At 34.6% G+C, this 16,925-nt stretch overlaps 1 protein-coding gene across 1 annotated transcript; it reads left to right on the top strand.

Annotated features, from left to right (window-relative positions):
- The first annotated feature begins 943 nt into the window (after positions 1 to 943).
- Positions 944 to 1,959, top strand: LOC131068864 (putative pectate lyase 14). The gene is made up of 5 exons (XM_058004142.1): positions 944 to 950; positions 1,101 to 1,213; positions 1,415 to 1,518; positions 1,631 to 1,769; positions 1,852 to 1,959. Exons 1-5 carry the CDS (start codon positions 944 to 946, stop codon positions 1,957 to 1,959), a joined length of 471 nt encoding a protein of 156 aa, XP_057860125.1.
- The last annotated feature ends 14,966 nt before the right edge of the window (positions 1,960 to 16,925 follow it).

Genomic DNA, 16,925 nt, shown 5'->3' with positions numbered 1-16,925 from the left:
TAGGAATAAAGTTTTCAAATTATAACCATTACCAATCAAGAAGAAAGCAAGAGATAAAGGATGACAAAAAAGGGTGTGTTTTAAGAAAATTAGGCCAAAGAAACGTCCACAAATATTTAAAGAGTTTAAGGGAAAAGATGCATGAAGAGATGAAAGACATCACCCTTGAAAAGGGAAGAAGATTTATTCAAGAGGAAGGGGTTTCAATTTTATAAAGAGGTGCATAAAAAGATTACAAATGTAACTATCGATAGCATGAAGAAGATAGACAAATGGATGCAACAAAAAAAAAGTTTCATGATAAGCCTGTAAGGAGATCAAAAGATATGACCAGATAAAGGATACATTGATCCCTTCATTCCTCAAGAAAGATACAAGACTACTAAAAGTAACCGAAGCTTGTAGCTGAGATTGTAGAATGGTAAGCATGTTGCATTTCAGATGCTTTAGATAATTTATTAAAAGTGGTATGGAAATGAAATGTAATGTCTTACTCCATTCAGGACATTAATATGACATGCTAAATCCCAAAGTTTATTATAATATTATACATTTATCTATACTTGGCATGTAGCTATTATAGACCAAATTTCTTTTCGCCATATCATCATGTCATCGAATAGTTAATAATTGACGTTGTTGAGATAGATTCAATATAAGATAACTTCACCGGAGAAAAGATATTTAAGTCAATTCAATTAATAAAACTTCAAAGTTCTAGCATTTTTTTATAGCTAGCATATGTTCCAGACACTTGAGATTATTTACAAATTTCAAGAACTACTATACAGGAGTCTAGATACTTCGAGAAAGTAGCTGGGATCGTACGGAACTGGGAACCCCATTGACAATTGTTGGCATTGTGATCCCTACTGGGTTAATAACAGAAAGAGACTAGCTAACTATGCTATCGGATTCGACAAAAACACCATCAAAGGTAAGAATGGGAGGTTTTATATACTTACGGATTCAAATGACGATGACCCGATCAATCCTCAACCTGGCACTCTACGACACGCTGTTATTCAACCTGAGCCTCACTGGATTATTTTCCAAAGAGATATGGTTATTTAGCTCAAGGGGGAGCTTATCATGAACAGTTAAAAGACAAGACAAGCCATCGTTGTCAAGTTGCATAGATGGGTTGGTCGATGCCATAATGGGATCCACTGCTATAACCATTTCAAACAACTTTTTCACTCACCATGACAAGGTGCTTTAAACTACTTGTTTGGTTTGCCATAAATTTACTTTATTTATAAAAGGTTTCACTATTATACTTTTATCACATGGATCTTAGAGTAGGGTACTAAAAGGCAATTATTAGACAGAAACATAAATAAATGTTAGGATTAATAAACTTGTCGATAGAGCGTTATTTCTCAAGTCAGCTATATATATATTCTTTTTGCAGGTGATACTTCTTGGACATAGCGATGCCTATACCCAAGATGTCAAAATGCAAGTAACAGTTGCATTCAACCACTTTGTAGAAGGGCCTGTTCAGCGAATGCCCAGGTTTGAATAAAATTTTATAACTACTGTGTATTCCTTTTACGAAGACCACGATACAACTTGCTGAAGTTTATTTGTTTAAGTTTAAGAAATGAATGTTATGATGCAGGTGCAGATGCCAATATGGATACTTCCATGTGGTGAACAATGATTACACCCACGAGGAAATGTATTCAATCGGGGGAAGTGCAAACCCCACCATTCACAACCAAGGCAATAGATTCCTTACTCCTGATAATCAATTCCAGAAGGAGGTAAAAGATCCTTACAATTCATGTCTCTTATATATTTGGTATTCAAGGGATGTAGAATAGTTATGGTATGGGTAATGTGTAGGTGACAAAGCCCAAAGATTCAATAGAAGGTAATTGGAGATTAGTGGGAGATCTTATGTTAAATGGGGCATTCTTCACAACATCAAGGGCTGGAGCATCCTCAAACTAAAACTTCAAGGGTTGGGGTTGCTAAGTGCATCTTAGGTATTGAAAAAGGAGAGCAAATAGAAAGCTTTGGTTCAGATAGGCTAAGAATGTGAATTCATGTTAGAATATTTAAGTATGAAAAAATATATACTAGTAAATATTCCTATTTTGGTGGGGACTATGTTATTAGTTAAACAATGTATTTGTATTCAGCTATAATGATGGAGTATAGAATTCATGTTGCTTACAGAAGTTTAGTTCACAGTCTAATGTATGCTATGTTTTACATAAAGTTAGACATTGCTATTATAGTAGGAGCCCAAATTTATTATATGACTAATATTGGCATAAAGAAATGCGCAACACTAAATAAAGACTTTATGTGAATGTGAAACACTATAAACTATTATATTTTCTACTTTTGGGATTACTCACAAACCTTTGAGATCCAAGGTTTTGTCAACTTAGATTGGATAGAAGATCTCAATCGAAAAATATCTACTAGTTGCTATTTATTTAAACTATTTAATGTTGTTATTAGTTGAATGAGCAAGTGATAGGTTGTAGTCATTTATCCATTATAGAGGCAAAACACGTGACACTTATTAAAAATTACAAGGAGACAATTTTGTTTAGATTTTTTTTTTCAATTATTAGGCAAACTCAAGGAATAGTTTAGGTTGGATGTGAGATTCAAAGTGTCATTATCTTTAAAAAACATAACTTTTCATATGTAGGTGGTGCATATAGATGCACAATATCATTATTCTCATGACATGGTGGAGGATAGTTGATGATGATTGAAAACACTAACTCTTTGGTGAATTTTTTAGATAATTTGATAAAGCATGTGAGCACAAATAACTTTAGATGGTGTAGTAAATATAATGGCCTCATAGTCCTTAATAGTTAGATTGATCATTTTGGAAGGTGTTTGAAATAAGTGCGAGAACATTGGAAAACTATTCTCTTAAACTTTTTTTGTAATGTTCATGTGTAATTATTCAATGATTAATCTTCACATCTATTTCTCTCATCACTGGTTAGTGTAGGGCATGTTTGTACTATCTTCTTCCTTTTAGACAGGTGCTATCCGCCTAGAATTGGACATGATCTCACCTTAAAGTTCTATATCTATGAGAAAATCAGCTAAATTAAATCATCCCAATGAAAATTCTAAATTGTAGACAACTAGGTAACCTTGATTCATTGGTAAATAATCCTAATGAGGTCGTACCATTAGTTAAGTTTGAACTTTAAGAATGTGTCATCATGCTCACTAATTTTTTCTCATTTAATTCAACTACAACCCTTTGGTATGTGTTATCTTTAGCTACCTTTTTAATCCATTCCCTCTTAATCTTAATAAATAAATGAAATAATTTGACATAATTAATCTTAATAAATAAATAAATATAAAAAATGATTACTAAATACAGACTACTTCTCTAAACTAACTCTGTATACTAAGCTTTTAAACACTTGAAAATATTGTTAGCTATTGTAACATTTGCATCTAATTTCCGTTCCTTCCGAAGGTAAGCCTAACTGGATGAATAGAAAGAATGTATATGGAGGAGCCCAACGATTCTATAGCAAGTGTGAGAGGAGCATTACTTTTTTCTCTTTGAATATCGATGGGCGTATCATATTTAAAACCAGATGTATATCTTCAAAACTAAGAGTTTCTTTTTCACATGTTTGCGAGGAATTTATATACATTTGCATTATTGAATTTCTATTCTAGTTGTCAAATCATGAACGCAAATTATGCCAGTCACTTTGCACAGTCGCCTTCAGACTGGTCCCTAATTTTGGACTTTTACCAAATAAGGGACTACCAACAATCAAAATTTGACAAACTTGGGCATCTTGATTATTTCATTGTGCATGCTCACCTTCCATCCCCACAAAAGAACTAACAACTATACGCAGATTGGAGGGCATGCATGAATTTACTCATGAGATATCACGGGCTATATTTTTCGATACTCGGTATGCATTTGACTATTATTTTTACTCCTTTCTTCTTGGATACTTTGGTTAGGATTTTATCTTATTTTGAAAATGATGTCGTAGTAGCCTTTCATCCTACAAATGATGTAATGGCCCTGTGTATTTTCATTTGGCTGCAAAATCTTTTGCTAGTTTTTATTAAAGCCTATATTTAGATTTGAGATATAAAAAATAATTTTAGTTTATTGGGAATGGGTCAGGAGGCTACCAGCTATAAGTCAAAAGCTACACTACATAGACATCGAAGCTCGCGGGTGTGTTCTTGTCAAAATCTGCTGGCTACCCCATGTGCTAAATGGATTTTGTTTTGATCTTGTATCATCGGAAAATATAGGAAAAATGACCACAAGGAGACATCTTTGTAAAAGCCAATTTGCATTACGACGACTTGGATTGTTGGCCACCACATAGGGAGTTTGGTATTGAATTTACTTGTAGTTTATCCAATTCAATATAATATAGATTAGACTTGGATTTAATTTAGTTGACGGGTTATAGTTCATGCAGGTTGTAGTTGAGCTAGTGATGCTTGGCAGAATCTCGAGTCCAGTGGTAGTAATGAGACTGCTTATCTATTTGAGAGGCATGATATCCATGCAATTCTTGGGGTACTTAGGAGAGGGAGATTCTCTTTCAATTGGCTTTGCAAACGTTACCGGCTTTTGAGTTATTTCCGGACTGGTTATGGGAATGGAACCTCTGTGTAGTCTAGCATAGTTGGTTAGAGATTTATGGAAAGCATTCCTTAAAAGTAAAACATTACGTATGCAGGATGAATATTGGGTTGTGTTAGATAGGAAATTTAGTAGTCTTGTTTGGTTTTTCTTGGGAAATTTAGTTCTCCTAAATGTTGTAGATGAATCTTCTACTAGGCTTTTGAGAAACGATTGGAAAGTTGTACCAGACCAAATCATTGGTGAACAAGCATCCTCTATGGAAGTAGTATTTTTTGAGGGTAGGTGATAGGGATTCAATTATTGAACAATGCATTTAATACTATTGTATACTAACTATAATTTTTCATGTAAAGATGGAGGAAGAAGATATATGCATGGTCCTGTTATGGTGTTTATTGGTAGACTTATGAGACAATCTAGCGATGGCCATTTGATGCACTAATTCAATTTTTTTTCTTTTGGTTGCATGACAAGGCAGTGGACTCTCTTGTCCCAAATGATGTAAGTTGGAAAGATTCTAAATCGAATGGTCTAAGGAAAATAAAAGAAGGATAAGAAAACAAGACTAGATCTAAGTCTGAAGGGAGATCCGAGTCTCCTACAAAATCAAAGGAAATATGTTGGAGATGTTGTAAGAAAGGTGGCATAAAGAAGGAATGCAAGTAGAACTAGAAATTAAAGAATGAATTAAATGGGGAATTATATTTTAAATACTTTTAGGCTAAATTAAAAATGTGTTATAGATTTTCTTACACATGCATGTTAGGATGAATGGAAGATTTTTTTTGTGTGCTTCTTTCTACATGACTTCTCCCAACGAGTGATTTTCTAACTATGAGAAATTTGATGGTAGAAAGATCTTTCTCAGTGTCAAATCGTTTCTAAGTATTGTTGTGGATAGTTGAGTTAATATTAGATCTTTTGATGGGAGGATAAAATTTATTTTGGGAGCTTTGCATATTCCAAGTTTAGCACAAGACCTATTAGCTAGTAGTAATATAAATGATGTGAGTGTGTAAATAGTGTTCATTGAGTGTTGTTGGCAAAGGGACTTTGGTTTAGAACTCTTTTCCACCTTTATGTTAGCACCCATATTAGTTTAGTGATACCTCTTAATATATGCTTAAAAGATCAATAATTGTAGAAAAGGGAATTTAGGAATTGTAGTAAAGGCGCACATGTCAAAGACATGTGGTAAGGTTGAATGTTGCAGGGGTTCACATGTTCTCACTTTAGAAACCAAGCTACTAGCTAAGAGGAATATGTTGTGGCATGGCCACATGGGCCACATTGGTGTAAAGGGTCTTAGTAATTAAAACACAAATCTTGTATAAGAGTTAACTAATTATTTTCTTGATTCAAACTATTGTGAATATCAAATTTATTGAAAAAAAATAATGTTCAACTTTATTCAAGTTACATAAGTCTAGTGTGATTTTTGATGTTATTCATAGTGATGTGTCAAGTCTTGTAAACATGCTTGATTGGAAAAGACCATGTATTATTTTACTTTAATTGATGATATCTCAATAAAGATGTGGGTCTATTTTATAAAGAATCAATCCAAGGTCTTCATTAAATTTGAAGAGTGTAAGGATCTTTTAGAAAATTAGGCAAGTAAAATGATGAAACCGTTGAAAATAAATAATGGTAAATAATTTATTTATAAGTAAAATTTGATAGATTTAATAAAAAGGAATGATATTAAATTTAATATTACAACTCCATAGACTTCTAAAAAAATAGAGTTGTAGAGGACATGGGTAATTTGCTAAGGGAAAGGATGATCAGTATGTTTAGTGGGGGCTAGTTTGGAATAGGGAGAGGTGATTAGTACTACATGTTACTTAATTAGTGGGTCCCATTCTTTAGCAATTATCGATGAAACCAAGATTGTGGTTTGGATAAGAAGAAAGAGCACAATTAAATATCCTTTAGTATTTGGTTGTGATGCATATGTACTTGTGTGCTCATAAAGAAGAGGTTAAAATTGTAATATAAATTAGTAAAGTGTATATATTTTAGTTATGATAAAGATAATATAATACAAGTTATGATTGAGATAATGTGAAATTTATTATATAGCTAGAATATGATCTTGAGAAATATTGGGTATTCTTCTATAGTTGAGCAACTAGATGGGAGTGTTAATTCTACAATTCAATGATAACCAAAGGCCAAGATAATTAATCTTGAAGATGAAACAAAACATTTGGATGTAATTTATGAGGATGCTAGTATAAAGAGATCAAAGAAATTAAAATATTAAAAAATAAAATATTGATTATGGTGAAAATATTTTATAACAATATTCCTTTATAAGGGGACAACCACCTAACACACTTTGAGTTGGATAGCTCCAACAGGCTTTAACAAGAACATACTACTTCACATGATGATAATAACTAACCTAGACGTCCTATATGCACCGTACTTATGTCTTGGATGACATGCGAGCTAAGTTTTCATGTGTACTTATAACCCATACGACAATCTAAATAGCTATATATGATTATAATAATTATTATATAATTTTGAAGAGCTAAAGTAGCTACAAGATAAATATTCATAACCTAATACATGCTATAAGGAGAGAAGAGTTATGGTGAGGATAACTAGAAGATACAAAGTATAAGGAGTTATAATGGACTGCAATTAATGCATTGACATATAAATATATGATACATGGTTATCAAGCCCAATATTGTGCATTATGTTTTCTTTCTATTTAAGTACCTAAAATAGATCCAAAATAAATTTCAAAATTACTTCTATAGAACTAAGTTTGGGGTTATTAGATTACAATTGTAATCTAAACCCTATGAGAAAAAAACTCTAGCCTATCTCCTTTAGATTTCATGCTACTATTAGTTTCATTGCTAGGAAATTGGTTAGGATATTATAATGATTAAATGATGAAAAAATAGGAAAATAGAATAATTAGTAAGATGATGAGGAAATATGAAATTAGAAGAATAAGATTAATTAACTTAATTAAATAATTAAAGAATTATTTAATCAATTAGAGGAATAATTAGTACATGATCAATGAGACATTTTTAGGTGTCTACATTTGCCCCTCTTTGAGACAAAGTCAGAATGACATTGTTTAAAAGAAAATGAAAAATTTTGCGCCAATATGCCTTGGTACTGCTATATAGTGTAAATATGCCCCCTCGGAAAAGGTGGTCGGAAAATTCCAAAATTGAGACCATGTATTCAATATCAGTTTAATGAGCAAGCGTGTGAAATTTCATGCGATTTCGAGATCATTTGAGTAGGCTAAAAGGTGTTTGAAGCTGGCAAGGACCAGGGGCGTCGAGGTGTCAAAAAACCCTAATTTTGAGCTATAAATAGAGATTTTAGGTTTTCATTTGCTCATTTGCATTTTGGTAATTCCTTGGTTTTCTCTACAATTTGTGTGCTTTTTTCTGAGTATTGGATCATCATGGCTAGTTATAGAGCTCAATTTCGCCTGTCTAACTGAGTATGTTCATATCAGAGATCTCTTGGGATTGGCGGCATGGTATTTTTCCAATTTTTATCCTAATTTATGCCTGTATTATGCTTGTTTCCAAAAAAAAAAATTCCTAATCAATTTTTGCATTGTGTCACGCAATCGCTTGTCGATGTTTATGCATTAGTATTAAAAATGCCGCATTCGCTCATTTATTTATGCATAAGTATTTATTGTTATGCAAGAGCTCATTTCATTATGCATTAGCTTTAAACATCACGCAAGAGTCATAATTGTACCGCATTAGTCATAACTATAATGAATTCATTGTATGTGTAATTTTTTGTCGTGCGTTTGAAAATATTTTTTTGTTTCTTGGGATCCGATATTTGATATTTTGAACATTTTCTCATTGTAGGAGAACATTGGAGTGTTATACTGCCGAAAGAGCAGACCTAGTGGACTTGATCTTCTAGCTAACTTATCGGATGAGGAGATCGAGCATATCCGACAACTTGGTCTATATCATGTTTTACATTTTCCAGAGGTTATGGCCAACAGGGCCATGATTACAGCTTTGATAGAGTGGTGGCATTCCGAGACCTGTTCTTTTCATCTTCCAATTGGAGAGGCGTCGATTACTTTAGAGGATGTATGGTGTATACTGTTGATTCCCATTCATGGTGAGAGAGTTGCATATGACCATGATGATGGCATTGCTGGACTATGTGCACTTTTCGAGTGTGAGATTCAGGACTTGTAGAATAGTGGCTATTATGACATCTCTTGGGCCCATTTAGACTATGATGAGCTGACTATTGTATTACGTGGTGTTGTCGATGGTTTACTGATACCTGACAGATGAGGTCTTGGGTTTCCAGTTGGATGGGGTAGAGTGCTCCATGATATGATTGTTCATCGTCGACTATATGCTTGGCATCCTTTCCTACTAGCCATGTTGTATTATCAGTTGCATGGTATTGTGTATCTTGGATACCATTCTATCAGTTGTGGTGTTACTCTTCTACAGACATGGGCATGGGAGCACATTTCTATTTCTAGGCTTGTCATTCATAAAGAATTGTTGCCTGGTGAGCGTTATGCTTTCAAATATACAATAGGTATTAGACACAAGGGTTCGGGGAACACCTTGTACTAGAGACTAGTTTGACATATTGCAGCATTTTATTTGGAGACCATATTTAGATTGCCCAGGTTGGGAGGATGATGCAGTGCACTTCCCTTTCTACCAACAACAGAGATATGTTATTGGTAGGACCTTTGAGGCCCAACGGATTATCGAGATGTATCTTCCAAGGTAGGTTCTGAGACAGTTCGCAGAGGTACAGGTGACAGCTATGGTTACTGTGTATTTTGCTTGTGTATCGTGAGAGGTATCTAATTTGGGTGTTTGCATACAGCCATATGTTGCTTCTACCGAGTTTGATTCTCTGTAGCCATTACTCTGGGGTTGGGGTAGAGATGCAGCGGATCCAGGGATGACGACGAAGTATGATGCTTGGTTTGCTAGGCGTAGGCCAGTGCCTTTGACTGATCCTGTTGTTCCGATTACAACACAACAGATTCACCATCCTAGACAACAGTTGAGGATACAACAGGGGAGAGGGCTAGAGGAGATGGTGGAGCTGAGAGAGGAGGTGAGGATGATGAGGGAGGAGGTGAGGGATATGAGGAAGATGAGGATGTAGACATTGGTGGAGACACCAAGTCTATTAGCAATGAGGATAGTGATGATTCTTGTGAGTCATCGAGTAGCGAGGGTGGAGGTGATGATGAGGATATGTCGAAGCTAGAGGATGTGCCTGGTGTAGAGGGTGGGATAGGACATGTTGGTGAAGAGGATGAACTACAGACTCTTAGAGCATGGGTCCAAAGTTTGGAGGATGAGGTCGCTAGATAAGATATTGAGCGAGAGACTTTCGTGCAGATTATGGTGCCCTTGAGGCTGAGAGAGATCATCTCCAAAGGGAGAGAGATGAGGCAGTGTGGAGATGTTAGATTACCATGGATGCCTTTGATCAGATTTTTAGAGCAGGTACAGATGCATGCAACCAGGCAGATAGGTATTTCATTGTTGCACAGGAGTCTATGTATTATCGGCAAGCATATGAGAGAGCCATCCCTAAGGGTTAGAGAGAGCCTAGCTTCAGTGTGTTTATGGGGAGGAGATCGAGTAGATCTACTTCACGATGGACTAGCAGTGGTGGCGTTATGGGACCACCTCGACATCCTAGGGCATGATCTAGTGGACAGGATCCACCTATTGACATAGGCAGTGTTGGTTGATCATGTTATCTAAGCCTTCAGGCTTATTTATTGTATTCACACACATTATCATTTTTGAGTTATATATATATGACATGCTGGTTTTGATAGTGATCTATGTATGTTTTGATTCTCATGTATGCTTATATGATGCTATGAGTTTTATGATGCTTATCTATTTGATTCTATATGATTCTAAATGCAATGGTAATACATGTATGTATAATGATGGTAATGGATTTTAAAACAAATGCAATGGATCTATATAAATTGCTATGATGAATGCAAATGAATCTACAATGAATGCAAATGAATATATAATGAATGCAATTGAATGCAAATGAATCTACAATGAATGCAAATGAATCTATAATGAATGCAAATGAATCTATAATGAATGGTTTTTTGTATGATAATGGTTGAACCAATTTTAACTCAAATACACCTTGAAGAAATGTTAGTTAGATAATAGAAAGAAAAATTGATGGTAGAAGGAATGTTCAGAAAGAATGTGATTTAGACAAAAGATGAGAAATCAGAAAACTATGAAGAAACATATGAGATGAGAATGAAATTGAAGGAATCACAAACTTGTGTCACATATTTTATTGCGTCAATATATATTCATCATTGAGCCTTATTACTGAACAATGAAGCTTAGCACATCAGGGTATAAGGAACCAAGATGCAAAGCTATCTCATTGTAGAAAAAAACACATAGCAGACAAGGAGTGAACCCTCCATTCTGGGAATTACGCTAGGGGTCGAGGTATGTATGGAAATTACACCTTGATGTGAAGGCTCTTATCATAGACACCCACTAGAGCAATTTCCCTAAAATTTCATTGGTTCACACCACAAACAACAAACAAAGAAAAATATAATGCCCATCATAGCTCCTCTAGTCACTTGTAGACATCCTTGATTAGCATGGGGACAATATCTGTCACCAAATGATAAAAAGATAAAGACTGACCCAGAAAAAATTCAGCAGCTATACTGACCTTGTGCCTTCATTCTCAGCTATTTGATGTGATGGTTGATAATGTCTGATCTCAGAAAGTTGCGGACCCTATTTAAGACTGATCTGTCTGATTTCAAGCGTATCCTCTTCTGTTTAAGAAGAGATAATGATCATGTTGATATGGATATGATACAATTGATAAGACAGTTTGATTAGTTGATTGCAGACGATTGATTGGATAGTCGTATCCTTTGTTAACTTCATGTGAAGTGTTTGTTGGATATCTGCTAGGGTATTTGTTTCTCACAAGACATTTTATTGCAAGTTTTTATGATTGATTGATTTTTGATTTTTTAGTTCTTTTCCAAGAGATTTTTTGATGTTTTTGGATTTTGTAGATCGATATTTGAATGTTTTTGGTTGATTTTTTTAGGCTCGTATTTGAATGTTTTTTGGTTGTTATGTAGGATTGTTTTGCAGATGTTTTTGGTTGTTATGTTTTCCATATTTGAATGTTTTTGGATGATTTTTTCAGGACTTTATATGGATGTTTTTGGTATTTTATGATTTTTAATGTTTTTGAATAATTCAATGTTTTTTGGATTTTGAGTTTTTCAATGTTTTTGGATTTTTTAGTTTTTCACTGTTTTTGAATTTTTGTGTTTTTCATTGTTTTTTGAATTTTTGGAAGGACCTTATTTGATTTTCAGATTGTTTCATGAATTTATATGATTTTTTGGTTTTTTTTAGGACTTTATATGATTTTTTTTTTTGGATTTTTTAAGGACTTTATATGATTTTTTGGATTGTTTCATGACTTTATATGATTTTTTGGATTTTTTCAGGACTTTATATGATTTTTGGGATTTTTTCAAGACTTTATATGATTTTTTTGGATCTTTTTAGTTATGCCCCCAATGTGCAGACTTGTATGACATGATGATCTGCAGAATGTATGTGGAGACAACTGAATTTTTTACATGGCCTATGTCAATACAATATGCAAAATGAAGATCCATTTCCTATTTGAACAAGGTTGACTGTGTATGTTTTTGCATTTGAAATACACCAATTGAAATGGAGGTGCAAAAAATTTCATAGATAAGCAGTCAATCGATCTCTAAGTCCCTAGGAACATTCATCTCAACAGACTTAGTGACTAGAATTTAGAAATGGAGAGGCGAAAAAATTCCCCATTGGTTCTTGAAACTTAGATCTTTGTTTACCCATGTGTGCAGATGAGTTAATTCCTGCTCTTGTGTTCACTAAAGATCCTTAGCATCCTATATGACTAGCTACATGGATTATTCTAACTTCAAAAGTATCCTGAATAGAGCCTCACTGCTAGCAGGTCTTGAGAGCTCCGACGAGGTTATAAACCGCAATTTCTCAAATATTGCTCCATTGCCAGTAGGTGTTCATAGCCCTGATGGAGTTACTTGCATATTTCCATAGTCAAGATTTTTTATCGCATTTGTATTCATGATATTTTAGTTATATATCATTGCTCTTTTTCCTTGAGATGGATATTTGGCATAGCTTTTTCTTTCTTTTTTTTTCCTTTCATTTCTTGCCTTGACTTGTAAGTAATGAAACCAACTTGGGTGTGATAATTACAGTGACGCTAAAGCAAAATTCTAGATTTTTCACTAGTCATATGATCAATTAGGTGTTTAGAATGAATTAGAGATCTTCTTAATGTGTGAGATATAGCAATTGATAGATTGTGGACTAACAAGTCTCAAATAGTGAAATTACTACCCAACCATAAGTAAAGTGTCACCACAGGGTAATGTTGAAAATGAATGACCTTAGGACCTCAAAGACTTCATGTCCGAATATCTAAGAAAAGAAATGACCCTTGTTTTCCTTAGATACAAACAAATGATAAACTTGGATAGTTGCCTTGTTTTATTGATGTTGCTATATGTAAATACAGAAACTTTTGAGAATGCGATGCATTTAAAAAAGAAACTATATGTAATGCAGTATTTTATATGATATGATATGCAATGCAGAAAATAAAACCTAAACTATACAACCCTTAGGTATAATATCACTTAAGGTGCATGTTCTTAATAGGGTCAGAGAGTGGATCTCCCTCCATGGTAGCCAAATTATATGCTCCATTGTCTATGATCCTTGTTATAATGAAAGGACCTAGCTAGTTAGGTTCGAATTTCCCTAGCCTTTCTCATTCTACTAGGTTCCTTTGATTCTCTTTAAGTACTAGATCTCCCACTTGAAAAGTTTGTGGGTGGACCCATTGATTATAACTCTATCTCAATCTGTTTTGATATCCTTGTAGATGGTTAAATGATGTTTGTCTTTTTTCATCAAGGGTTTCGAGTTCTTGTAACCTTGCTACCCTGTAGTCTTCCTCTGATATGATGTTCTATAAGGAGACTCTTAGAGATGGTATTTCTATTTCAATGGGGAGTATCGCTTCTATCCCATAGACCAAGGAATATGGTGTTGCTCCTATAGGTGTGCGTACTCCAGTTCTATAAGCCCAAAGAGTGGGATTTAACTGGAGATTCCAGTCCCGTCTTGTGTCAGTGACTACTTTCTTAAGAATTTCAATATTGTTTTATTTGTAGCCTCTGCTTGCCCATTACTTTGTGGATAATAAGGTGTGGCAAATCTCTGTTGTATATGAAATTTGTCACACAACTCTTTCACTTCCTGGTTTTTAAATGGACACATGTTATCTATAACAAAGCACATTAGAACTCTATATCTACATATAATATAGTTGAGGATGAAGTTTTCTATCTTCTTTCCAGTGGTGTATGTTATAGTAATTTCCTCAACCCATTTGGTAAAGTATTCAGTGGCTGTCAAGATGAACTTGTGCCCATTGGAAGAAGTAGGGTTGATTTTACCCACTAGATCTAATCCCCATTGTGAAAATGGTCATGGTGATGTGATGGGTTGAAGATCTTATGTTGGTGCATGAATAAGGTCTCCATGCATTTGGAATTATTTACACTTTTGTACATACTTGTAAGCGTCCTTTTCCATAGTTGACCAGTAATAACCCGTTCTCAACAATTTCTCTGACAATGGTGGACTGCTTTGGTGAGCCCCATAGATTCCATCATGGACTTCTTTTAAAGAAAGGTGTGCCTCATTCTCATCCAGGCATTAGAGCAGAGTTCCATCGAAACCCTTTCTATACAAAGTATCATCTATAATGGTGTACCTAGATGCCTGACGAATAAATGTCTTCTTTTGATTCTTGGATAGATCAAGTGACATGTATGGAGTATGTAAATATGTATATATTTTATTGTACCAAGGTGATTCGGGACCCATGATTGCACATACATATTCTGTTAGGCGAGTCTCATATGCAGGTAGCATCAACTGTTCTATGATGAACTGAAATTGAGTTTTATTAGCAGACATATTCAGAAGAGATCCTATGGTTGCCATTGCATCTGTTGCCTTGTTTTTTATTATTGGGATTTGTTTGAAGGTAATTTTGCTGAAGTGCTCCTTGTAATCTTCAACCAATTTCTTATAAGGTATGAGTTTGTCATCCTTCATGTCGTAATCATCATTGACCTGGTTCACAATCAACTGCGAATCACCATGGACTTGTAACTCTTGTATTTTCCATTGTGTGTTTGTACAAAGCCTTTTGAGGGGAGCTTCATATTCAGCCATATTGTTGGTGCATTGGAAATTGATCCTAAATGACTTAGGTATAATGTCCACTTCAGGAGTAATGAAGAGAATCCCTGCTCTAGATCCGTGATTTGTATATGACCCATCAAAGTATAACTTCCACATTACTAAGGCAGTTAATATAAACACATATTCATCTGGAAATTCTATCAGGAATGGATGACCATCTTGTATAGGAGCCTCTCCTAATTGATCTGCTATAATTTGTCCTTTGATGGATTTTCTATCTACGTATTCTATATCAAACTTGCTAAGGATCCTAACCCACTTAGCCAATCGCTCGGTCAATGTTGCTCTGCTCAATAGGTACTTGAGTGGGTCAAAGAGTGCAATGAGTTGTACCTTATGAATCAACATGTAATGTCTAGGCTTTTGGGATGCAAAGATTACTACTAACCATTCTCGCTCTCTGGGGGTATAATTAAGCTCATAGCCGATCAGATTCCTACTTATATAATAAATGGCTCTTTCTTTTCCATTTTTGTCATGCTGTGCCAATAGAGCTCCTAGAGCTGAGTTCGTTGCTGATATGTGTAACAATAGAGGTTGTCCTGGAGTAGGAGATATTAATACTAGTGTGTTCAAAATATAGTCTTTCAGAGCTTGGAAAGATTCCTGGCATTGTTCTGTCCATTTAAAAGTAACTCCTTTCCTAAGTAAATGTTGGAATGGGTGACACTTATCTACCAACTATGCTATGAATCTCCTTATGGATTGCAGTCTTTCTTGTAACCCTCTGAGTTGTTTAAGTATTGATGGAGGTTACATATCAATGATTGCCTTGACCTTGGCAGGGTCTATTTCAATTCGTCTATTTGACACTATAAACCCTAACAGTTTACCTGTTGTTATGCAAAACACACACTTCTTCAGGTTTAATTTGACATTATATTGTTCCAACCGATCATATATTTGTGTAAGAACTACAAGGTGACTTTCTCATGTTTGTGATTTAGCCAAATATGTCATCCACGTAATCTTCCATTATGTTCTGGATCATGTCATGAAATAATGTTGTCATGGCTCTTTGGTATGTTGCTCCGGTGTTTTTGAGACCAAATGGCATCACATTCCAGCAGTATGTTCCCCATGGGTATGTAAAGGCCATTTTATGTTGATCTTCTGGTGCGATTTTAATCTAGTTGTATCTTAAAAAACCATCCATTAAGGATAGCATCTCATTTGTAGTTGTTAGGTCAACTATCATGTCGATATTGGGTAGTGGAAAGTCATCCTTAGGACAAGCTTTATTTGGATCCTGAAAATCAATACAAATTCTTATGCCTCCTATGGGATTAGTCATAGGTACCAGGTTGGATATACATTCTGCATAGTCAATAGGTCTAATAAAACCTACATCCAGCAACTTTTGTAGTTGTATTTTAACCAGTAATGTGATACTTGGATGCATTTTTCTCAATTTTTTCTTGTAAGGTTTAACTCTTGGTATCAAAGGTAAGTGATGCAACACTAATTTAGAGTCTAAGCCTAGCATGTCTCAATAGGACCAAGCAAATTTGATAGGTCTTTGTTTGAAAAAATGGATGAATCTGTCTTTTTCTTCTTTGCTTAGTGACTTTGCCAGATGGATTTTATGTACAACCTCCCCTTCTGCTATGTTTACTTCTTTTGTTTCTTCTATAAGTAATTCTGAACTTTCTCTTTCCATAGGAAGATTACCCAAGTCACTCTTGCTATTATGGGTAGTTTGATCCTTATCTTCTATTGTGGAAGCAGTTTCTTCTCCAAAGTATGTCATTCTATTCAGGTCTATAACAAACCCTTCTTTATGATCACCTTGTGGAAATCCCTCTTTGACTCCAAGAAATTCTAAAATTGCTTCGTCATTTTCAAACCAATCCAGCATTGGTTTTCCTTCTTGTCCCCAATCAATC

Source organism: Cryptomeria japonica, chromosome 3 (genome assembly GCF_030272615.1).
Source record: "Cryptomeria japonica chromosome 3, Sugi_1.0, whole genome shotgun sequence".
Taxonomy (NCBI): Eukaryota; Viridiplantae; Streptophyta; class Pinopsida; order Cupressales; family Cupressaceae; genus Cryptomeria; species Cryptomeria japonica.
This window is presented reverse-complemented; position numbering and strand designations above follow the sequence as displayed.

Bases quoted from the DNA above. Each gene is read 5' to 3' on its own strand.
- LOC131068864 (XM_058004142.1), top strand. The intron at 1,519-1,630 runs GTTTGAATAAAA...ATGCAGGTGCAG, and splicing joins CCTGTTCAGCGAATGCCCAG to ATGCCAATATGGATACTTCC. The intron at 1,770-1,851 runs GTAAAAGATCCT...GGTAATGTGTAG, and splicing joins ATAATCAATTCCAGAAGGAG to GTGACAAAGCCCAAAGATTC.